This window comes from Hyaena hyaena, unplaced genomic scaffold (genome assembly GCF_003009895.1).
Source record: "Hyaena hyaena isolate Hyena2069 unplaced genomic scaffold, ASM300989v1 scaffold_329, whole genome shotgun sequence".
In the NCBI taxonomy this organism is placed as follows: Eukaryota; Metazoa; Chordata; class Mammalia; order Carnivora; family Hyaenidae; genus Hyaena; species Hyaena hyaena.
The window spans coordinates 926819-950820 of record NW_024080960.1 but is presented as its reverse complement, the minus strand read 5'-3'; the positions used below and the strand labels follow the sequence as shown (position 1 = coordinate 950820).

Here is a 24002-nt window from a genome sequence, read left to right as displayed (position 1 = left end):
CAGAAGGTTAGGCTTTTTGTAATAAAGTATGCCACTAGCTCATATAACCTAGTGATAAAGTATCTCCTCCCTTACAAATACTCACACCCTGATCTTTAACTATACAATGCATTCCTGAAAACCTCAACAAGACATGGTTATGAAACAAGTTTTATTTTCTGCATGCTTGGTACATATACTCAGATTTAATCTATTCCTCCACTGGATGGGGACAAGACTTTGGCAAGATTAAAAGTTGAGTGTGCCTTGTGGTATTTCCTATTATGAACTCAAGAAATCATCACCAGAAGGAAACTGTCAAACGAGAAGCTTAAGCAAGTGATAACTAAAATAAAAAACCTTTATTAAGCAATAAATACTGCTTTATTAAGCAAATAAGAGATAAGAGAAACTTTATGTGGCAAAATTAGTATATAATCAAAGTCATCTATAACATAAAATGATGCTACAACCTGAATTAGTAGGAAATATCTACTTAATTATCCTGGAAACTAGCAGGAGTCATTTCTTTTTATGGGTAGATATATACTGTCTTGGTCCAAATTATAAATAGCTTACCTTTCTGAGCATCTGGCCAAGATTAGACACACACTTGAAAGACAAATCTATTGTCATGAAGAACAAACATAATCCACAACCTTGTCTTCATTAAAATCCTAACAAATTTTGCATACACTTACCTCATTTTGAGGATGAAGAAACTGGGTCAAACGTATTTAAATGACTTGCTTATGGTTACACACTAAACAAGGCAAGCCATTATCTCCTTCCCTTACCTACTGGTTTTTCACCTTGGTTGCTCCTTTTCAGCTTCTGACAAAGACCCTCTCCTTCCACAGTCCTTTAAATGCCAACTTCCCTAGGGTCTGTCTTTGGTTCTCCTCTGTCCCAGTCTACATAATCTCACTAGCTAATTCCTATCCCATCCATAGCTTCAATTACCATGATACTCTAATGACTCCCAAATTCGAATCCTCATCTGGGACCACATGCCTTTTTTTTTTTAAGTTTATTTATTTATTTTGAGAGAAAGAGCAAGAGAGCAAGTGTGTGAGTTGGGAAGGGGCAGAGAGAGAGAAAGGGAGAGAGAATCCCAAGCAGGCTCTACATTCAGAGCTAGAGTCTGAGCTGGGGCTTGATCTCATGACACCTCATGAACCATGAGATCATGACGTGAAAGGAAATCAAGAGTCAGATGCTTAACCAACTGAGCTACCCAGGAGCCCCTGGGACCACACTTCTAAGAACAGATCTACACCACAAATCCCACTGCATACTAGAAATCTCAATGTGGATGTTCCACGACACAAACACAGTGAACTCCTTCTCTGCCTTCCACCTTCTCAATCTTAAAAAGAGTACCATCATCTATCCACTCATTCACTAGCCAAGAAATCTGGGAATTCCTCTACTTCCCAAGTCCCTCACATTTAGTCACATATAGTGGAATCTATAGATTCCACCTCCTGAATCTCTCTGGAATTTGCCCCATTCTTTTCTCAGGAAATCTTAGAAAACCCCAAAATCTCCCTCTCCATCTCATCTCCTGACATTTCAATCCTCAATGATTCCATTTGGCTATAGGGACACCATAAAATGACTACGCTTGGTCTTCGTCACCAGTTGGAACTGTGCCAGCATATAGATCTCCAACTCCCTTCATCACAGTCTTCATTCTGACTAAATCACTCCTGGTTCTCACTATGCTCCTGATCCCTCAGTCTCTACCTCATCTCATAAACCAGCATTTTCCTATACCTCACTCACTCTCAATAATCTTCATCCCATCATTCAGACATCTTGTCACTGATACTAGAGATTCTTCCACCAACTTTATGCCTCTCCACCCTCAACTCTGGATATGCCCCATCATTTCTTTTGTCTTAAGAACTATTGAGTATACAGCTAAAAAACAGTAAAATAAACTAAGAAATAAGGAAAATATATCATTTCTAAATTCTTTAATGAGTATGGATTACCTTTACAACTAAAATAATGATAATATTGAGATGGCAGCCATCTAAGAGATCCTTTTTTAGCCTGTGGATCTTCAAACTGATAATTCTACCATTTTCATTTCATTTCCTGAAAGTTAAGGCTGGCTTGTAAAAAGCTGTTAAACAACATGCTAAATGTGAAATGTCAACCTTTACCCTAAACCTTTCCTGTTCAGAGCATCAAATGAAGACGTCACTGGGTTTTAAATGGCTTTCTGATTTTGGTAGTTCACTGAATTTTGAAGTCCATTTCAAAGGAGTTTGAAAGTTGTTGTATACTGTTAATAACTGACTGTCCATGTCCTCTCTGAAACACCATGATTCTTTATGAAAAGTATCGTTAATAAAGCTGCAAACAATTTGGGTTGGAAAAAAATAATAAAATAAAATGATGATAATAATTTTAAAAAGGAACTTAAATAATGATTTAAGTTTCCTTAAAACTCTAGGCGCTGAAGTTAAACTACGTGTACCTAAGGTGCTACTATTATAGAAGTTCCTAAGCACTGTATAAAATACTACCTGGATCTTCAGAAACAAATTGAAAAGTTTATTGTGATGATCCAAATCATCTTTTCAAATACTAAAGTCTAAGCATGAAAATCCAAAGTCCTATTTTAGTCAACAGCTTCAATATTTTTAAAAGATTAGGTATATATCATTTGTTTTGAGAAGGAACAGACCCACCTGGAGTTTGTACTACAGCATGCAAATTCTTTTCTTGAAGTTGTTGAATTCTTTCATTCTTAGCTTTGCTCTCTTTTTCCAAAAGTTTGAGTTTATGAACATACTGGTTATTTAGAAATTTCAGATCAGCTGTTTCATGTGCACACTTCTTCAGTGTAGTTTTCAACTCTTAAAATGAAAAAGATTAAAAAAACTATTTTACAGATCAAGAAATCTGTGAAGGCCTTCCATTTCACAAAATACAAAATCACATTAATTTGAAAGGCTCCATCTAATTCTTAGCCAAGATTTGTTTGAAAAACTATTACCTATTCTACCACAGTTAACAAATTACAAATAAGTCACTAAACAAAAAGGGAATTATATTTTTTTCCTGCTATGTGGCTTAATATAAGTTACAGCTTTTGATCCAACTTAGTAAACTGGGTATGAAGCTGAGGGATTATGAATTAATGCCAAGTATTAGACAGGGCTTTCTACTGAATATAACAAGAATGTATAATAAGATAGCCATACAATTATCCTCTGTCCAGGACCTTTGAAATCATTTTTTTTTTAATTTTTTAATGTTTATTCTTTTTTTGAGAGAGAGACATGTGTGCAGAGCATGAATGGGGGAGGGGCAAAAAGAGAGGGAGACACAGAATCTGAAGCAGGCTCCAGGCTCTGAACTGTCAGCACAAAGCCTGATACAGGGCTCAAACCACCAACCGTGAGATCATTACCTGAGCCACCTCAACAACGAACCACTGCACAACCGACTGAGCCACGTAGGTGCCCTGAAATCATTCTATTCAATCTCTGAGTTCAAAGACAGGGTACTAAAGATTCAGAATGATAGAAGGCTTTCACCTCACTTTATTCCTCTTACTTTTAGTAAGAGGTTATTTCAAGGACATTTCTTTAGTTTCAGCACTTAATATATTCTATAGCATTTTATTTTTTTATTAATTAAAATAAACGGGGGGAGGTGCCTGGTGGCTCATTCAGTTAAGTGTCTGACTTGGACTCAGGTCGCGATCTCACGGTTCATGGGTTCAAGCCCCACACTGGGCTCTGTGCCAGAGCCTGGAGCCTGCTTCAGTCTCTGTGTCTCCCTCTCTCTCTTCCCCTTCCCCATTCATACTTGGTCTCTCTCTCTCTCTCTCAAAAATAAGTAAACACTAAAAAAAAATTTTTTTTAATTTTTTTGAGTATAGGTGTCACACGTTATATTATTTTCAGGTATGCAACACAGTAATTCAACTTCTCTGTAAGTTATGCTATGTTCACAAGTAGCTCCCATCTGTCACCACATGATGCTATTGCAATATCATTGACTATATTCCCTATGCTGTGCCTTTTTCTATAGCAATTTTAATTCTAAAAATTTAATCGCCATATAGTGAGGATAAATATAGCTATGAAATGCAAATTTATTTTCCTTGTTGGGAACTCTTTCGACACACTCTACATTATTTCAAGACTGTCAGGGGGAAGAGTATTACATTTCTGCATAGATGCCAACCCTACATATAAAACGAAAGAAGGCATAAAATATTACATTTTATAAATCACAAAATTTTACCTTTAATGTGTTGGCTTGATTGTTCTCTCAGTTTCATTAATTCTAGGTATAATTCATTATTTTCCTTTACCAATCTTGCATTTTCAAGTTTATAAGGTTCCAAAACAAAATCAAAATTGGCACTTTCTTTTTCAGCTTTTACAGCACATAATTTTGATTTCCGAAGACTTTCTGTAGTATGAACTAGGTCACTGAAATGAAAGAATAGAAAATATAAATACAAGGAAACATTCCTTTAACTTTTAATAACTAAAAATATATTTCTAAAAATGTTAAATGTTGATGCTAAGTGAGATCAAATCTAAAAACAAGGGCGCCTGGGTGGTTCAGTCAGTTAAGCATCAGACTTGATTTCAGCCTAAGCAAATAACTCTTGATTTCAGCTCAGGTCATGATCTCACAGTTTGTGATCTCAAGCTCCATGTCAGGCTCTGTGCCAACAGCTCTAAGATTGTTTGGGATTCTCTCTTCCCTCTCTCTACCCCTCTCCCAATCTTGCGTGCATTTGCACTCTCTCTCTCTCTCAAATACACCTTTAAAGCAAATACATAAAATTTAAAAAATAAAAACAGAAACACTAGGGGTCTTTCAAGGTACCAAGTGCTCAAAAATTTCTCAAAAAAAAAAGTTATGAAACATATACACATATTCATCTTTCAAGCTCCCCTTTCACTCATCCCCACTTCCAATATTAGTCACCTGATACTGTGGAATCTGTGAAACTTATCTGTACACTCAGCAAAATTTTATTGAATGCCTGATACATGCTAATTGCTAGCATGTAAGATTAAGAATCAGCTCCTTACCCCTAAGCACACAGACCAGAATATTCATCCATCAGTATTTACTGAGCAGGGAATACAATAGAGAAACCACTATCATGAAGCTTATATCCTGCTGACAGTTTGTCAAGGTTTAATTAATACTGTGTGATAAACTCAACAACAATTTCAGTACCAACTATGTGTTCAGTCTGTCCTAGGTATAGTAAAGTCAGTCTCTAGTCTTACAGAGTTTGCATTCTAAAGGAAACACAAGAAAAGTTTCCAACAATGATTTAAGTAGTGAAGGTTAACATTTAGCAGATGTGACAGACTCCTGTTGGCCATTACAGTTAAACGAGCATGGGGCAAGAGGGAGAGGAGAGAGGGATTTCCCAGGCAGACAGAATAACACATGGACAGACTGAGGGCGAGAGTATACACGTTTAGGGAGCTTCAAATGGTTAAATACAGGGGAGATGAAGCTGCAGGAGTACAAAATCACTGTAGAAAAAGTTTGCCAGTTTCTGAAAGTTATACATACTTTACCCTGAATTGTAGAGCTAGAACTACATCATGAAGAGTTCTGGAAGCCATAAAAAAGACCACCAAGTATCCTCCTCCAGTCTCTCCTTACCATCATCACAGCTTGGAGCCCTACTGCAAAAGCTTCCCAAGCAATTTCTCTGTTCCTGTCTCAAATCACAGTAACAATTCATGTAAAAAAGAACAAAAATCACACAGAATCTTTCACCTAAAGTAACATGTAACCATTAAAATAATAACCAACCACATACTGGAGAACCATTATGAAATGATAGTAATTAAAGACCAGAGAGGTAGACACAGAACTCCCAACTCTATCAGAAAAGTCTCATAAAAAAACTGTAATTCTATTCACAGAGAAAACTCTCAGAAACATCTACTATGAACTATACCCAGAGAGTTTTGCAATGTGGAGGCCTTGAACTGATGACATGGAAGTAGGATCTAAGAATAGATGAGCTTCAGATGATTGAAGGACTTTATAAAAACAAACAAACAAACAAACAAAAAATCCATGCATTTCTTTACCATAACACAAAGTTCAAAGGAAACTAGATAAATGGGATTAAGGATCACACAGGTTTAGAACTGCATTTTCATCTTTACCTGAAAAGTTTTTCTACCAAAGGTAAACACTCCACTGTGAGAGTCTGGCGGTATCCCAACTGATCCAATCTTTTTCTAATATTAATATATTTTCTTTCTGCAGCTGTAGTCATCTTGTCTTCCAAAACTAGTTTTTTTTCACTCCCCCAAACTAAAGTCCTAAAAGAAAGGAGTAAAATGTTACTGTTATTATAGCTACTATTACTGTTTCACTGTAAGAAGAAAATATTATTTTAATATGAATCAACTACTTTTTGTTTCTCTTCAGGTAAGCAGCTTTCTGGAATATTCAGACTTTATAAATCTATGTGTAAAAAAAAAAAATAAAGAAGAAAACAAAGAAGAATATTTTCCCAAACATGAGGTAGGCAGAGAATCTTTAGAGAAGCCTTTTTTGAAAGCATTAAATATAAAAGAAAAATCTGATAAGTTTTTAGACTTCATTAAATTAAAAACATTCCATCAAAATATCCCATTAAGAAAAAAAAGTGAATGGGAGAAAATATTCATAATACCTGACAAAGGATTTGTATATGGAGTACATAAAGAACACTTATAGTTCAATAACAAAGACCATTCAAAAGAAAATGGGCTAAAGACTTGAATACACACCTTGCAAAAGGTGACTGAATGGGAACAATCATATGAAAAGGCGCTCATCACCTTTAGTTATCAAGGAAATACAAATTAAAACCATAATGAGGTACAATTTCACCCATACTAGAATGGCTAAAATAAAAAGCACAAGACCAAATGTTGTCAAGGATTTGGAGCAATTGGAATTTTCACAGTGTACACTGACAAGAATGTACAATCACTGTGGAAAAAGTCTGGCAGTTTCTTATCAAGTTAAACAAACTTCTACCCTATAACTCTGTAACTCAAGGAAATTAAAATAAACATCCACAAAGAGACTCTACAAGAATATTCACAACAACTTTACTCATAATATTCCCAGCCTGGAAGCAACGTATATATATCCATCAATGGCAGAAGTATAAATAAACTATGAGATATTTACACAATATACTACTACTCAGAAATACAAGATAAGGACCTAATGATGTATGTCAAACACATGAATTAATTTGGACAACATCTGAGCAATGGAAGCCAGACACATATACTGTATGGTTGGTTCTATTTACATGAAATTCAAGAACAGGCAAAATGAAGCTATCTAGATAGAAATCAGAACAGCTGTGGGCTGGGTCAGCCTGGGTCAACAGAGTGGGTGGAGACCAGCTAGGAGGTTTAAAGGGGAACTTTCTGGGGTGATGAAAATATTAGGTTAATTGGGGTACCGGTTACACAAGTATACCACATTTATCAAAGGTTTTCAAATAGTACACTTGAGATCTGTGCATTTCACCACATAAATTTTACTTCTGTGAAAAAAAAAGATACAAACACATAAAGTATCTCTGCACATATTTTTATCCTTGTCTTTTTCAATGTTTATGAATAGATTCTCTCTCAATCTGCCCTAAAATGGAGTTATCCAAAGATTGCTTGTTTGGAACCTTTGCTCTTTTCTAAGTACTGTGCTAGTACTGATATTTCTAAGCCAAATACAATTTTGTTTTACAGCTCTATTGTTTTTTTTCCCCAATTTATAAAATGTGAATGCAAATGAATACACACAAACTTTGATCCTCACAACTTACCCTATAAGGGAGACATGGCCTACTAGACATATCCCCAATTCAAAGGCGAGGAAAGGTGTTCTCTAGAGAGTTTTCCCAAACCACAGGGCCACAAATCAGGTGGGCATTCAGGTCTCCTGAGCCCTGGTCCAGCACTCTGGTTTCTCTACCTAGGTGCCATCCTTCTTGGCCTTTTGGCTAAGAGCAAGTGTAGTATCTATACTAAGCTGCAGCAACTCACCAAATCACTTCTAAGGAAGTACCTCTCCTTGATAACTCCTTTCGACAAATCTTCTCTCCACACCCTTACTAACCTTTTCTTTCAGTTGTGTCTCCATGGACTTTCTAGGTTCCTTCCACAAGAGGGACCTGACTGATGCAGGAATGGTTTAGAGAAACTTCTGAAGACATCAGAAAAACACCTGTCAAGAGGCGCCTGGGTGGCTCAGTCCGTAAGGGTCAGACTTTGGCTCAGGTCACCATCTCACTCTTTGTGGGTTCGAGCCCCAAGTTGGGCTTTGAGCTGATGGCTCAGAGCCTGGAGCCCTCTTCAGCTTCTGTCTCCTTCTGTCTCTGCCCTTCCCCCACTCAGGTCTGTCTGTCTGTCTGTCTCTCTCTCTCTCTCAAAAACAAACACTTAAACAAATTAAGACAAACATCTGTCAAACCAAGAACTAGCAGGGCCTCACCACTCAAACATTTCTCCTCTTTGTCTGTTACCAGCTTTGGTTACCCAGAAAGAAACGCTACTTCCTCACATGCAGGCCGAGGCAGAATGAAAACTAATCAAAAAAATCATCGACGCACAGAGCAGACAAAAAAGATGAAAATCCCCCCAAGAAGAACAAAAAGCATGCAGTACGCTTTCCTCACCTATGGGCTGCTATCTTCGCTCACCTACATCACCCAAGCAAGGTAGCTCTCCCGAAATTTTCTAGCACAACCATATAAAAGGTTAGGTTTGAAGGTCCTCCACCCTTACGTGTTTAGAAATACTCACTAGCTTGACTCTGGGAAAGCAGGTGTCTGAGAGCCAGTACATCTTACTTTTACAAAAGTGACCTGCCGTATGTCTGCACAGGGGCTCAAAACAAAACAAAACGCCAACTAAGTTAGGTGGTCTCGAAGTCTTTCAGTGCCAAACTTAAACCAGTAAAGACTGGAAGGGAGAGGGGATGTTTTCGAAAATGCAAAACAAAGGTTACCAAACGGCTCTAGTCCTACGCTTTGGGGCACTTCATTTTTTACAAGAAGCACGTACGATTCTTACTCAACAGGGCAATTTAACTTTTAAATCAACCCGTCGGAAGGCAGCAGGCCGGTGTGCAAGGACCGCACAGACGCCCGCGGCCAGAAGCGCAGGAGGAAACCCGGCGGCTCGAGCTGCCCCTGGACGACCCCTGGGTTGCGGCTTCACTGCCAGGCGTAGAAGTGCAGGGGTGGCGGACGCTGGGCGGGCGGGGAGTCTCTGCGCCCCGCCCTGCCGGGCCCCACTTCCTCCCGCGGCCGCGCGGCCCCCCTCCCGGCATCGCCCGGGCCCGGTGGGCCGGCACCGCCGGGGAGGCCACGGCGAGGGCGCCGCCGGCACGCCCGGGCCTACCTCCCTCGCTGCTGCACTCACCCGCAGCTCCGGCCGCCGCTCCCTCTGCCTGCGGCCGCATCGCCCCTCAGGCCTCGTCCCACCCCTCGCTGGCTCCTTCCGCCCCAGACTCGGGCTCCGGATCTGGGACAGTTTGAAAATGGCGCGGAGAGAAGGTCCCAGCCTGCGCGGAGTCGGCGCGGCGGTTGCCCCGGTAACGGGACCAGCCGGCGATTCGCGGCGCGCGGCGGCGGCGCGCGCGGCGGCGATGGCGGCGCTGGGCACCAGGGCCCGGAAACGCAACGGCCGGACGGCGCGCGGCCACAGCGCCCCCTGATGGCGGGCGAACTCCGAACTTCTGCGGATGCCAGAGGTGACCTTTTTGGCCGGGCTCACTAGGCACAGGGTTAAAATGCTGCCCAGTCTTTGGTCCCTGCCGTGGATAAGACTCCACCCTCCAGGTGAACGCCTGATGACCACCAAAAAGTCCAACCTAAAAATCACGTTTTCTTTGCAACTTTCCTTGACAACCACCCAGAAAAACTGTTGCTGCCACACCCATGTCCCTGTAAAGCTCTGAGTAGACACTATTTATTATACTCATACCATCATAATGAGTATAACATCATTAAGTTTTGATTCCATGAGTTACAGCTCATTCCATCAAAACTTAATTATTTGTATGTCTCTCCCTGCCGCCCCCAACTGTGAATTTTTTGAGTCAGATTTTTTTACTCAGCTGACATACTGTCTCTAGCACCTACCACAATAAATGTTTGTGAATGGAATTAAATTGAAACAAGCCGGTTGTAGAGAGCTTGCTCACTTAAGGAAACCGTATAATCGTCAAATTCTAGAATTCCATTTTCCCCCTAAAACTTTATGGATGATCAGAGAGGAGCTCAATTCCCTTCTGTTCATTACTCTCCCAAGTAGGCTTTCCACTCAGAAAAGGTACTTATCTCAATATGTCATGTAACTGTTCTGTGGGTTGTGAATAACTTTGTACCCATTCATATATTAATGTTTCCATTGTGTGTGCTTTGTCTGTTTTTCTACATGCCTTAATGAGTTGTTTTATGGAATTTCTAGGAGACAGAGACTTAGATACTGTCAATGGCTTTTGTAGTCTTGAATATGTACAGTAAACATATTTTTTGCCAGACAGCAAATACCTCTTTTGAAAACAGGGAAGCATAAATAAATATGGCTGTGCAACAGCCATCAGTCTAGATGACTCCTTGGCTTCCCTTTGCCCCAAGCCATGGTAATTAGAAATATAAAAATTGAAATCAAAGAAATTCAAAAAGGTGGGCGAAACACTGGAATCGTGGGCCAGTTTCACTCCATGGGACATGGAAGACCAGCATCAGGCCCACTGCTGGACCCCAAGGCTAAGGTCAGCGTCCCTGGCACACACGTACATATCTCTTGGAGGGCTAACATTCAACCCATCACATTCCCTTAGTGCGTTCCTGACTTCTGTGAGCCATTCTAATAAATTATCTAGCCTGAGAGGTCATGAGAACCCCAGTTATAGCGGGTTCGTCAGAAGTATGGGAGGCCCAGGACTTGTGACTGGGGTCCGAAGTAGGAGCAGCCTGGTAGGCTTGAGCCCTTCACCTGTGGAGCCTGAAGTAACTCTGGATTGTTAGAGTCAGAACTTAATTGAATTCTGGACCCCTCAGAGAAGTGGTTTTGGAAAAGACACTGTATTTGGTGATAGGAGGGAAAAACACCTCTCATCTGGTGTCAAAAGTGTTATGAATAAAAATTACTCAGGAAATAAATAGGTATGAGCAGATAATGTTTAGGAGAAACTTAACAGATAAATTAAGGTTTCTTTTTCAAGTTTCTTCTCTGTATTTTCTTTTTTTTTTAATGTTTTTATTTATTTATTTTTGAGAGACAGAGAGCACGCACAGAAGCAGGGCAGGGCACAGAGAAAGAGGGAGACACAGAGCCTGAAGCAGGGTCCTCACAGTCAACACAGAGCCTGATACAGGGCTGGAACCCAGGAACCGTGAGATCATGATCCGAGCCGAAGTCGGATGCATTAACAGACTGATCCTCCCAGGTGCCCCCGCCTTCTCTGTATTTTCAAAACATATTCTGTGTATCTGGATATCATTAACTCTGATGTAGTCAATGATTATCCTATTTCCCCTGTTAGACTATGAGCTCTTTATACTACACAGAAGACTAATGTGATCTTCTTTCTCCCTATAACCAACCATAGTGACTGACACTTAATAAAAGGTCAGAAAATACGAACGAAATTGAACAGAACTGAATGAACCAGATCTTCTGACACCAAGTCCAATACAGCATAGTTGGCTTTCTTTGGTGACTGGCCAGAGATGGAGCTAAAATGTCAACATCACTCCTACCTAATTCAGGACCTTTTATTTAAACAGCAGGGACTCAGTTTCCCTATTGCTACAGGTGTGTGGTTTGGCTGGCAATCTGATGTTTACCGGCAGATAAGGATAATGGTTACAATAAGTTCCCGTCTGTCTGGAGCCTTGCAGTGGAGCCTCCGTAGTGACTTGGCTACAAAAGACACTCAAGCTGTGTAAGTGATCGGATGTTATGAGAAGCTGTTCTTTAGCAGCAGAGACACTGGAAAATTATTTCCAAGAAAGGGTCACTTTTAAAAGCACAATGTTAAAGCATCTTAATGACATAGCAGTTTCTTTTGTGTGTCTACAAAGACATCAGGACTTTTCGTAATGCTAGTGCAAGGGATTACACCTTTTAATCACCATTTGGAGTCAAGAAGAATAGAGGAGTAGTGGCTGTGCATGAATGACAGGAATGAAAAGATTGATAAATACTAACATGTTTTTAAAAACTTTCTTTTTGCATGTCAAATATCTATGGTCAAAACACAAAGGATAAGCTGGAAAAATATTTACAAGGATTATCATAGACCTAGTATATACAAAGCTCCTATAACTTGGCAGTAAAATGACTAACAAATAATAGAATACAGTAGGAAAATAATTTTAAAATGAGAAAAGATATGAGCAGGTAATTCATCACATGGCTCTTTACTGTGTGAGCAAGGACTCAAACTCATTGAAAATAAGAGGCATGAAAATTAAAACTAACGGAGGTGTGAAGGATGAGTGGGCAGCCAAGTAAAAGGTAGAAAGGCAATAACCAAAGATACAAAAAACTAATATTAATCATTACATATTGAGTGCTTGTTAGGTTCTGTTCTAAATGCTGTGCATGCTTTCCAGGTACTAGTTCATTTAATCACCATAATTAACCCTATGAAATAGGAAGTATTGGTGTCTCTACTATAGTGAGGAGATTAACTTACTGGAAGTGACAAAGTAAGTGATTAGAGTGTTGGCTTCAAGTCTGGAAATTGAAACAACTCTGTCAAGGAGGGGAACTCTATAGGACAATGGCCAAAAAAGAGAATATTCAGATGATGACCAATTAGACTTTGTGGAGACACAGAGTTGCCAGGGTCCCAAAAGTTCAATTAGACCAACTTCTACAGAAACACAGATTTCTTTGCGACCTGTCCAGCATATGACCACCCCACTTTCCCCCAGTTCCAATGACAAGAAAACTCACCACTTTTCAAAGCAGCTCATTGCACCACTGAACTTTTTAAGAAAAATTCTTCTTTGTATGACGCTAAAATCTGCTTCTCCTTGAGTGTGGGCAGTTTTTTCTGAGCAATCAAAAGAAAGTGAATCTTCTCCCTCATATGTATCATGACCCTTCAGAAAACCCCAATCCTTCAACCTTGGCTAAAATGACATGGTCTCCAAGTCCATAGCTTATCTGGCTACCTCTTCTGGAGGTAGAAACTCTATCTCTGTTATCCTATTAAAATGTAAATCCAGAAATGATTGCATCAGGTTAGGACTGAGGACTGAAATACATTTGTTTCTCTTGATATACCTGCATAGCACATTCATTGTATACCAACACAATCTAGTATCACATTAGCCTTTTTAGTAACTGAGTCACATATTTACTAGTAAAGAACCACACACAGTCTTCTTACTATGACTGATAAATTTTTAGTATCTACATTTATTTATATTATCCTGAAGGCAAACATGAGTTTCTGGAGCAGAGACTGAAGTCATCCATAACTATGGGTTCCCTTGCCCAATCCCCCAAAGTGATATGATGAAAGCCACATGTCACTCAATACGTGCTGGGTTCCGTACTGGAGGAGAGTAAGCCCCTCTAAATTGAGAATCTGAGAGTTTATATATGAAGGGGACATCTCTCACCCTTCCCCTCCTGAGAAAGGGAGAAAACCCTTTGCTGCTTATGGTATACTCATTTTCCTTGGGAAGAGAAGGGAAAGGTCCTGGGTATTTACCTGCTGGAATTATAAATATGTTTGATGTCAATGTGGAGGTTTGAACTCCCCTATGACCAAGCAATAGCACTGCTAGGAATTTACCCAAGGGATACAGAAATGCTGATGCATAGGAGCACATGTACCCCAATGTTCATAGCAGCACTCTCCACAATAGCTAAAACATGGAAAGAGGCTAAGTGTCCATCAACGGACGAATGGATCAAGAAGATGTGGTTTATCTATACCATGGAATACTCCATGGCAATGAGAAACAATGAAATCTGACCATGTGTAGCAACATGGATGGACCTTGAGGGTGTCATGCTGAGTGAAATAAGTCACGCAGAGAAGGACAAATATCATATGTTTGCATGTATAGGAGGATTGGGAGGAACTTAACTGAGGAACAAGGGGGAGAAGAAGGGGGGAAATGGTGGGGGAAAGGAAGAGAGGCAAACCATGAGAGACTCTTGAATGCTGACAAAAACTGAGGACTGATGGATGTGGGGGGGAGGGGGGATGAGCATGGAGGAGGGCACTTGTGGGGATGAGCACTGGGTGTTATGTGGAAACCAATTTGACAATAAACTATTTGTAAAAAAAGAAAAATGAGGTGAGGCTTTTGGGAGGTGACGAAGTCATGAAGGCTCTGCCCCCATGGGCAATAAAATTGGTGCTCTTACAAATGACACTCCAGAGAGTTCCCTTGTTCCCTTCCACTTTGTGAGGACACAGCAAGAATATGGGCATCTTTGAACCAAGAGGCCTTCACCAGATGCAGCATCCACCAGAACCTTAATCTTGAACTTCCCAATCTTCATGACCATGAGACTCTGCTGTTTATAAGCTCTCTGGTCTATAGGGTTTGTCATAGCAGCCCAAAGGGACTAAGGCACATGAGATGAATGTTAATAAGCTATGTGTCGACCACACAAGTTACATAAACCGTCTTCAAACAGAAACAAACATAAGGTGAGGTTATATATATAGAGAGAGATAGATCAGTTGATGAAAATGCAGCCAGAGGCTCACAGGAACCTACCTATATCTTTCCCATGAGCAATGTTTAATGTTTACAAATTCATTGCTCGTGACAACTTTATATAGAGCCTAACTATATGAAAAAAATAAATAAATAATAAATACATAAATATGTTTGATGCCTCAACAACAGGGGGATTGGGGCATGGACCCCCTGCACAGTTGAAAATCCACATACAACTTTTGAATTCCTTAATACTTACTAATAGCCTACTATTGACTAGAAGCCTTACTGATAATATTAAATCGATTAACACATATTTTGTATATGTATTATATACTGTATTCTTACAACAAAATAAGCTAGAGAAGAGAAAATGTTATTAAGAAAATCATAAGAGAAAAACACACAGTACTGTATTTTATTTATCAAAAAAAATATCTGCATGTAGGGGCGCCTGGGTAGCTTAGTTGGTTAAGCGTTCCTCTTCGGCTCAGGTCATGATCTCACGGTTCGTGAGTTTGAGGCCTGCATTGGACTCTGTGCTGACAGCTCAGAGCCTGGAGCCTCCTTCGGATTCTATGTCTCCCTCTCCCTCTGCCCCTCCCATGCTTGTTCTCTCTCTCTCTGTCTCTCTTTCAAAAATAAATAAACAGGGGCACCTGGGTGGCTTAGTCGGTTAAGCGTCCGACTTTCGCTTAGGTCATGATCTCGCGGTTCGTGGGTTCGGGCCCCGCGTTGGGCTCTGTGCTGACTGCCGGCTCAGAGCCTGGAGCCTGTTTCAGTCTGTGACTCCTTCTCTCTCTGACCCTCCCCTGCTCACGCTGTCTCTCTCTCTCTCTCCTAGAAATAAATAAAAAACATTAAAAAAAAACCAAACAAACAAAAAACAAAAACAAAAATAAATAAACATTAAAAAAATCTACATGTAACTGGACCAGAGCAGTTTAAACGCATATTGTTCAAGAGTCAACTGTAAATGATTCCAGGAGAAAGACAAGAGAAGCCTCTCCTGGTCTGTAACTTGTGTGATGTCCCCCTGGTTTGGGTTTTGCTCCCCCACCCCCACCTCTGAAAGGTAAATACATATGTCTTAGGAGGTAAATCTCTCAGTGCTCTCATTGTATGCTGTCACAGCCATATTTTAACTTCTAAGGCTTGTTCTTTAACCCAGGTTCTGGCAAAACTTGCTCAGAAAGTCCTAACTATGCAGAAACATGAAAATACTTACTTGCTGACTTGGGCTGTATTTGCATCATTTTCCTAGGCCCAGACTGGCTCTCTCATTCTCTTTCTCTTATTTATCACAGGTCCCCGGGACTCAGTCTCAGTCAACATGTATCAGGCTGTGAGTATCAGAATGCCTGATTAATAATTGGTTAAGTCATCGAAGTGTTTGTGTTCTCACTTGACAAAAAACCTGACAACAGGCCCTAGTTTGGTTTGCACTTCAGTGGTGCCATCAAGACGTGATCACTTCTCTTCTTCCACTCTTTCTTCTCAATGGATGGCTTTCATCTTCAGCCCTTTTGCCCCATTGCCTCATTGGATGGCTTGTTAGAGTCTCCATGCAAAACACCCAATACAAGAAGTGAGGGCAGAGAACAGGGATTGCATGATAAGAAAAAAAAAAAAAAAAGATTTTGCCTCAAAGGCCTCTTTCTCATGTGAGAGAAAAATGTCTCCCAGAATCCCCTAGTAGGGTCCTATGCTCACCCTGAGAGTGGTCCCTGGCAAAGAAGGCCTGAGTCTGCTGTGATTTATTCCTAGACCAAATTAGGGTTTTATTAACATGGAATAGAGTGTAAAAAGTGATCCAAGAATTTTGGGAGTGCTTGTCTCTTCATCTCAAATCAAGAGAAAGAGGATTGGGATCACTTAATAATGTCCCTTGAGCAAAGGAGAGAATCCTGAGGTGAAGACACCCTCTCGGAGTTTGTTGTTTCTTTTCCACAACCAGGTATGAGCTTCACATGAACAAAGATCTTGGTTCCTGTACCAGGTCCTGTGAATTGCATCCCTTGGTATCTATTCTAGGCTCCTGGTGTGTCTTCCTGTATGAGAGGCTAGAGAGCTGAGTGAACGCTGTGTTTCATGGATTCCCTTGAGCGGTATTCCCACTGTCATCTGCACTCATATGGACTCACATGAGGAACTGCATGAAGGCGGGTGAGCAGCAGAATGTGAGGTACCTGTTTGGCTCAGATGGGTGGTGGCAGAGGTAGTTTCAGGAGCATCCTGCAGCCTTGGTGAGAGCTTTCCTGACCATAAAGGAGATGTGATCCTGGCAGTAGGAGCTGTTTCTAGAAGCTTTGCCTAGAGCATGTTCTTCTAGCCCTTTCAATTTTACAACCTAGTTGTAAGACCCCTTCTGTTTAAATGATCTGGAAGGATTTCTGTGGTCTGCAACTAAAACCTCACAGGAAACGGTCCTGTCTAGGAAGGTCTATAGGAAGAGAGGCTGGAGATAGTGCCAGTTCCATTGTGGAGGAGGAGTGAGAGACCTCTAGGAATAGGGATGCCTTGAATCTTCACAACTGAGCTGAAGGTGAGAGAACCCTAGGGAAAAAGGGAGGAGGGTTTCCAAAGCACCCACAACAAAAAAGAAAGGAGTTTAAATACTGGCTAGAGAACAGACATTGGTTCACAGCAACACTGGTCAAGTAGGAACTTTGCTGTCCCCTTCCCTCTCCTCCCCTCCCCTCCTTTTTTTAGCAATGTGGGTAGAGGAGGAATTGACATGGGGGCGGGAAAGAGGAAAGCAAGTGACCACATCCCTTTATCTTCTCTCTGCAGCAAGCCCAAGCTAGGAAAGGGCGAAAACACTGACGATTAAGCCATGCTTAAAGTTTTGTTTATGACAGGAAACTAGATATTTTAATTACTGACCATCGACTTATTCTACTTAAGAGACAGCGACAACGTCATGGGTTATACTGGAGTTATTTCTAGGGGCAAGAGGAAGAACTGCAAGTGATGAAATAAAACTTAGGTTTTCAGCCATTCTGAGCAAACCATATGTATTTCAAACATTAATATACTTTGACTTCTTTTCTTTTTTCCCTCTCAAGGTTGGGGAAAGCTATCTGAAGAGGAAGATTCTGATACACAGACCTGTGTCATCTCACTCTTCCTAACTCATCAAAATTGGATGTTAACAAACAGAAGTTTCAGAAATATTCTCTACAGAGATGAAAAGCCTCTGAGAGATGGTACAAATATGTAAAAATGTTCAAGAAGAGTTGGAGAAATCAATGAATGCCAATATGTAATGGGATACTATGAGAAGCTGGTGATATTTCAAGGAATACCCTCAATTTTCCAGTTGATGGAATGCAAAGTCAGAATCAGTCATGCTCTGTAATCTAGTGCTCAGCATTCGAGATTTCACTGGAAAGACCAAATCCTGGGCTGGATCCTCGGTGGGTCTGATCCAATACAGCAATTACTTCTCCCGTGTAAAGCTCCCATAGCACCCTATGCTTCTTTCCATAGCATTTAATATTCTGCATTGTAATTGATTTTCACATTTATTTAGGAGGATTGTGAATTTAACTCATACCACATCTCCAAAATACAGAGAAGCTGTAGTCCTTTTGTTAATTAATCCAGTCTTTTTCCTCCATTCCTCCCTGCTGGTAAAAACAATGACCATTTAGCCTTTCCTGATTTCAACTTAATCTGATCCAATAATTTAAACACTCCCTTTAAAAAGTGATGTTAGTCTGTCTTGGAAAATAAAAGCTTACTCTGTCTTTCAGCTCCAAGATTTTAACTGGGCGTATGCATGTGGGGAGGTGTGGGGTTGCCTGACCTTGGGGCTGAGGGGAACACTGTGGTCTTTGGGAACCTCTTCTACTCTTAACCATTTAGTTGCTCTTGACATTGCTGCCATTGCTCTAAAGCCTGTGGCTGCTGTGAGGCATGGATATCTCTTTGTCTCTCTGTTTCTGCCTCTCGTTCTGATAGCTCTTTCTGACTCACTCTGCCTTCCCTGGCCTCCTCCCACTATTACACCTTCTGACTGTCTATGACTCCCATTTTATCCCATCCCATCTTGCAGTCCCTTACCTACCTCACTGGCACTTTGGATCCTCAGCCAGATTCTCAGATACTCTCTGTCACGAGGGCCTCATGTGGAAAGCATAGGTGACTCTGAAGTTAAATTTCACGACTTTTCTCTGCCTGGCCATGCTGGCCCTTCTTGGGTTGAAATGAGGCAGCCTGCAATGAGGCTTCTTATCAGAGTCTCAGATGGGGAAAGGGAGAGAAGGACCTCCTTTTGCCCTTAGTGTCTTCCCCAGTCCCATTCTAGGTACTCAACACAGGTGTCTGACTGTGCTGGGCTTGCCTTGCTCTCTTTTCCCACAATTCTGGGGCTGGCTGAAGAGGAATGACTTCCCTCTCCGCTTCTTTAGGAACACACCTTTCTTCTATCACAGAGTAGTTAGAGCCCCCTCAACAAGGTGTCTTCTCTACTCATGGAAAGAATGGTCTGAGGGGCGCCTGGGTGGCTTAGTTGGTTAAGCGACCAACTTTCGCTTAGGTCATGATCTCGCGGTTCGTGGGTTCGAGCCCCGTGTCGGGCTCTGTGCTGACTGCCAGCTCAGAGCCTGGAGCCTGTTTCAGAGTCTGCGTCTCCCTCTCTATCTGACCCTCCCCTGCTCACGCTGTCTCTCTCTCTCTCTCTCTCTCTCCTAGAAATAAATAAAAATATTTAAAAAAAAAAGAATGGTCTGAGCCAAGTCGACCAGGCCTGGTCTCTAGTGGTTAGGAGAGGAATGTTAATAAAAGAATTTAGGAAATCCTCTCCCTATTCAACAACCTGTTTTATTTTTTCTTTTGTCTTTTTTTAAAAATGTTTATTTATTTTGAGGGAGACAAAGAGCACAAGCAGGGAAGGGGCAGAGAGAAATAATCCCAAGCAGGCTCCACGCTGCTGTCGACTCAGAGCCCGTCTCAGGGCTTGATCTCAGGACTATGAGATCATGACCTGAACTGAAATCAAGAGTCAGATGCTTAACCCAAGTGCCCCCAAAACAGGTGTTTTTGTTTGGCTGCACAATCTTATTTGAAGGTCAGAAGCTGATCTTTCTCTCTGCATTATATGTAAATTGCTTAGAATAGTGCCTGGCACCCAGTAAGCAATCAATGTTCTCATTCTGTAACAAATCTCTTAATCTCCTCCTGAGATTGGTTGGTGTCTTTGTAAACTGGAAGAAATATGTGCTAGGAAAAACAAAAGAGAAAAATCATGCCGATAATTTCTGATATTAACCTTATTAACATCTACATTTTGCCATATTTCAAAGTTATCAACTAGTATGTGCTTGTAGAGAAATTCAAACAATATAGGAAATTATAAAGTGCAAGTCCCCAAGAAACTTCTAGTATTTTCCCTGACCTGGCCACTGTTTTATTCTTTTCAAGTAAAGATAATGTCAGATTTTCTACCCTTTCAGCTCCAAGATGTTAACTGGGTATATGCATGTGAGGAGGTGTGGGGTTTCCTGACCTTGTGGCTGATCCAAACAAGCAGTTTGGTTGAATGTTTTTACTTGTCTATCTCTCCCAATACACGATGAGCCTTTTGAGCTCTTCTCTGTAGCACCACAGGTCACCAATAAATGCTGGATGAATGAATAAATAATTGAATAATGAATTATGAAATAACATAGATTATAAAATACTTTAAGAAAAACTTTACTGTTATATAAACTTGTTAAGATGCTTAGTCATTTTTTGAGCTTTTCTTGATAGGATTACCTCTGATTAAAATAGAACAGATTAAATTTTAAGATTAATTTATTTACAGTGTTCTTTTAAATGCTTCCAATATTATACTAAATAATGAAGATTGGATGATGACAAGGCATTTCATCAAGGCTTTTGGGCTTTTATATGAATATCTGATACCATACCAGTAATGCCCAAAGCTTTCATGCTTATTTTATTTTTGATGTGTTACAGCATATAGTCAATATAGCCTCTGCTATCTTAATGTGCTAAGGTAAAATGGAATGTGCTGGTGATTGATCAATGGGTTTCATCAATGTTTTAAAAGGCAGTAATATGATTCTTTTTAAAATTAAAAAATGAAATAATTTTGGCAGTTTGATTACAGCAGGGAAAAGACATACCAATCTAGTGAATAGATTATTGGTGCATGAATAAGAAACACGACTCACTTTATAACTCTCTTTCCAGGACTGGTAATGGGGTTCCACCCCAGGTCACTTTGGAGGATTCCAAACCAATTTCTTGAAAGACCGGTTGAGGATAGAAGCCTGTCTTCCCTGCTGTGTCCCAAGTGGACACATAGCAGACATCTCTGTCTTTGCCTGGTCACAGAGGCACATGTGATAATAGACAGACCTGGGTTTGAATTGTGGCTCCATCATTTCTTAGCAGCATGGCCTTGGAAAACTGACCTCACTAAGTGGGCTTGTTGTGAGAATTAAACTGAATAACACATTCTTACCATAGTGCTTCACACATAGTGCTCAAGGTTAATTACAAACTACTAGTCATCTAGAAACTAGGGTTCTCTTTCTAACCAAGATATGTTTGGGTTACTACTAGAGGGAGTAAGCCTCTACTTCCTGCATGCACAGGTGACTTAGTTTTCTGAACCAGTACCTGTCTCCTTCCCATTACTAGCTCAGAGTAGGAAAGCTATGATGCTGGCAGTTATGTGCTAGCAGTGGTGGAAGCCATGGATTACTGCTGTGATGATGTGATCTTGAAGCTGAAAGTCAGTGGTGGCCTTCTCACTTAGTCAGGTACCCTGACCCTTCCATTGATTTTTTTAAGCACATAATCTCATGAATTAAATTCCCTTCTTTTTGAAATACCTAGAACTCTGATGGGCACACAAACTCAAGATCATTTTATTTATTCATTTATTCAAACGTCTTTTAAGTTTATTTATTTTCAGAGAGAGTGCACAGCGGGGGAGGGATAGAGAGAGAGGGAGAGAGAATCCCCAGCAGACTCCACACCATCAGCACAGAGTTGGACGTGGGACTCAAACCCACAAACTGTGAGATCATGACTTGAACTGAGATCAAGAGTCAGATGCTTATCTCACTGAGCCACCGAGGCACCTCTCAAGATAATTTTAGTAAAGTCCTAGCTTTGATTCTGGGTGTCTGTCTGGGCAATTATCCTTCCTTTCTTCATAATCAAGCTTCTGGAAAGAGTAGCCCTGATATATTGTAAACCTGTCCTTTATCTCGTTATTGTACTCAATTCTACCAAAGTCAGGCTTCCTCTCTGCTACTAAAGCACTGAAATGCTTTGACCAAGGTCAGCAATGACTGACCAAATACCAAATTCAGTAGATTTTTTCAGTCTTTGACCTACTAACCATCATTGGAAACTATTTCATTGGACATTGTATTGATCACACCTTTCTTTCTAGAACCTGCTCCTCTCTTGATCCTTGTGACACAACATCTTTTGATTCTTCTCCCATGTCTTTGGTCAACCTCTATTGTGAGCTTTTTCTTCTTTTATTCTATTAAATGTTGGTGCCCCCTAAGGTTCAAGCCTCAGAGCTCATCCCTTCTCGCTCAGTATACTGGGCTTCTGTGAATTCAGCTACTATCCCCGTGGTAATGACTCCTGAATCTCCACCCCTCCTCTGTGTAAAATCCCTGCATATTCAGGGCACTGTAGACAACCCCTTCTCTCTCTGCTTCGAGACACATTGAATTCTGAAAACACCTTACCTGGTTCTTTGTTTTCCCGTGCCTTTATATAACAATGATCAGATGGCTTCCCCTCGTTACATCTCTCTCCCACTGAATTTTCCTGAAATATAAAAACATTTGCCTTTTAGACAAGGGTTTTTTTAAATACAACACCAAAAACAGAAGTGACAAAAGAAAACATAGATGAATTGAACTTTATCAAAAGAAAATATTTTGTGCTAGGGGCGCCTGGGTGGCTCAGTCGGTTAAGCTCAGTTTATTATCTCACAAGTCTTGAGTTTGAGCCCCGCATCCGGCTCTGTGCTGATAGCTCAGAACCTGGACCCTGCATCAGATTCTGTGCCTACCCTCTCTCTCTGCCCCTCCCCTGCTCACTCTCTCTCTCTCTCTCAGAAATAAACAATTAACAAAGAAAATTAAAAAATATGTATTTTATGATAAAAACAATATCACCAACAAAATGAAAATACAACCTGCAGAATGGGAGAAAATCTTTGCACATCATATATCTAATAAGGGACTTACATCCAGGATATGTTAAGAACTCTTACAACTCAATAATAAAGAAATAAATTAAAAATAGGCAAGAGAGACTCATCTGAGTGGCTCAGTTGGTTAAGCTCCCAACTTTAGCTCAGGTCATGATCTCATGGTTCATGGGTTCAAGCTCTGCTTGGGGGTCTGCACTGGTGTGTGGAGCCTGCTTAGGATTCTCTCTCTCTCCTCTCTCTCTCTCTCTCTCGACTCTCTCTCTGTCTCTTTCTCTCTGTCTCTCTCTCCCTCTCTCTCTCAAAATAAATAAACTTAAAAAAAATAAAAATAGGCAAAAGATTTGGATAGGTATTTCTCTAAAGAAGGTATACAAATGGCCAGTAAGTACCTCAAAAGATGCTCAACATCCGTCAGGAATCAATAAACATCCATATGGACAAACCATAATGAGATACAACCTCACATTCATCAGGCTATAATCCAAAAGATAGATAATAACAAGTGTTGACAAGGATGTGGAAAAATTGAACCCCTCATACTGGTGGTATGTAAAACAGGCAGTCACAGTTTGACAGTTCCTCAAAAAGTTAAACATAGAGTATGATCCAAGCCAAAAACACAAAAACACTAAATCAAAGAGACACATGCACCACTATGTTTACAGCAATGTTATTTACAATATCCAAATTATTAAAGTAGCCCAAATGTCCATTGATAAATAAATGGATAAAGAAGATGTGGTATATAAATACAATGGAACGTTATTCAGCATAAAAAAGAATAAAATCTTGGGGCACCTGGGTGGCTCAGTCAGTTAAACGTCTGACTTCGGCTCAGGTCATGATCTCATGGTTCATCGTATCTCCCTCTCTCTCTGACCCTCCCCTGCTCACGCTCTCTCTCTCTCTCTTAAAAATAAATAAAAAACATTTAAAAAAAGAATAAAATCTTGCCATTTGCAACTACATGAGTGGAGTTGGAGAGTATAATGCTAAGCAAAATAAGTCAGTCAGAGAAAGACAAATCCCATATGATTTCACTCATATGTGGAATTTAAGAAACAACAACAATAAAAAAATGAG

General features: G+C 40.4%; 1 protein-coding gene and 1 long non-coding RNA gene across 3 annotated transcripts in view; one reads left to right on the top strand and one right to left on the bottom strand.

The window, feature by feature from the left end:
* CEP135 (centrosomal protein 135) overlaps window positions 1-9593 on the bottom strand; it is an 82591-nt gene extending 72998 nt beyond the window's left edge. The window contains exons 1-4 of one of the 2 annotated variants that reach the window (XM_039249059.1): window positions 9432-9593; window positions 6165-6323; window positions 4252-4442; window positions 2685-2852 (exon numbers count right to left, since the gene is read on the bottom strand). In XM_039249059.1, coding sequence (XP_039104990.1) covers window positions 2685-2852; window positions 4252-4442; window positions 6165-6277 — 472 coding nt within the window. In that variant the 5' untranslated portion in view covers window positions 6278-6323; window positions 9432-9593. Of the gene's footprint in view, window positions 1-2684; window positions 2853-4251; window positions 4443-6164; window positions 6324-8810; window positions 8879-9431 lie in introns of those variants that run through there. The other variant, XM_039249060.1, reaches the window with a different exon arrangement.
* A 6425-nt stretch (window positions 9594-16018) lies between these two features.
* LOC120243049 lies at window positions 16019-18456 on the top strand. The gene is made up of 3 exons (XR_005531208.1): window positions 16019-16061; window positions 16751-16882; window positions 17785-18456. It is a non-coding gene; the product is annotated as an uncharacterized LOC120243049 (long non-coding RNA).
* Window positions 18457-24002: the final 5546 nt, after the last annotated feature.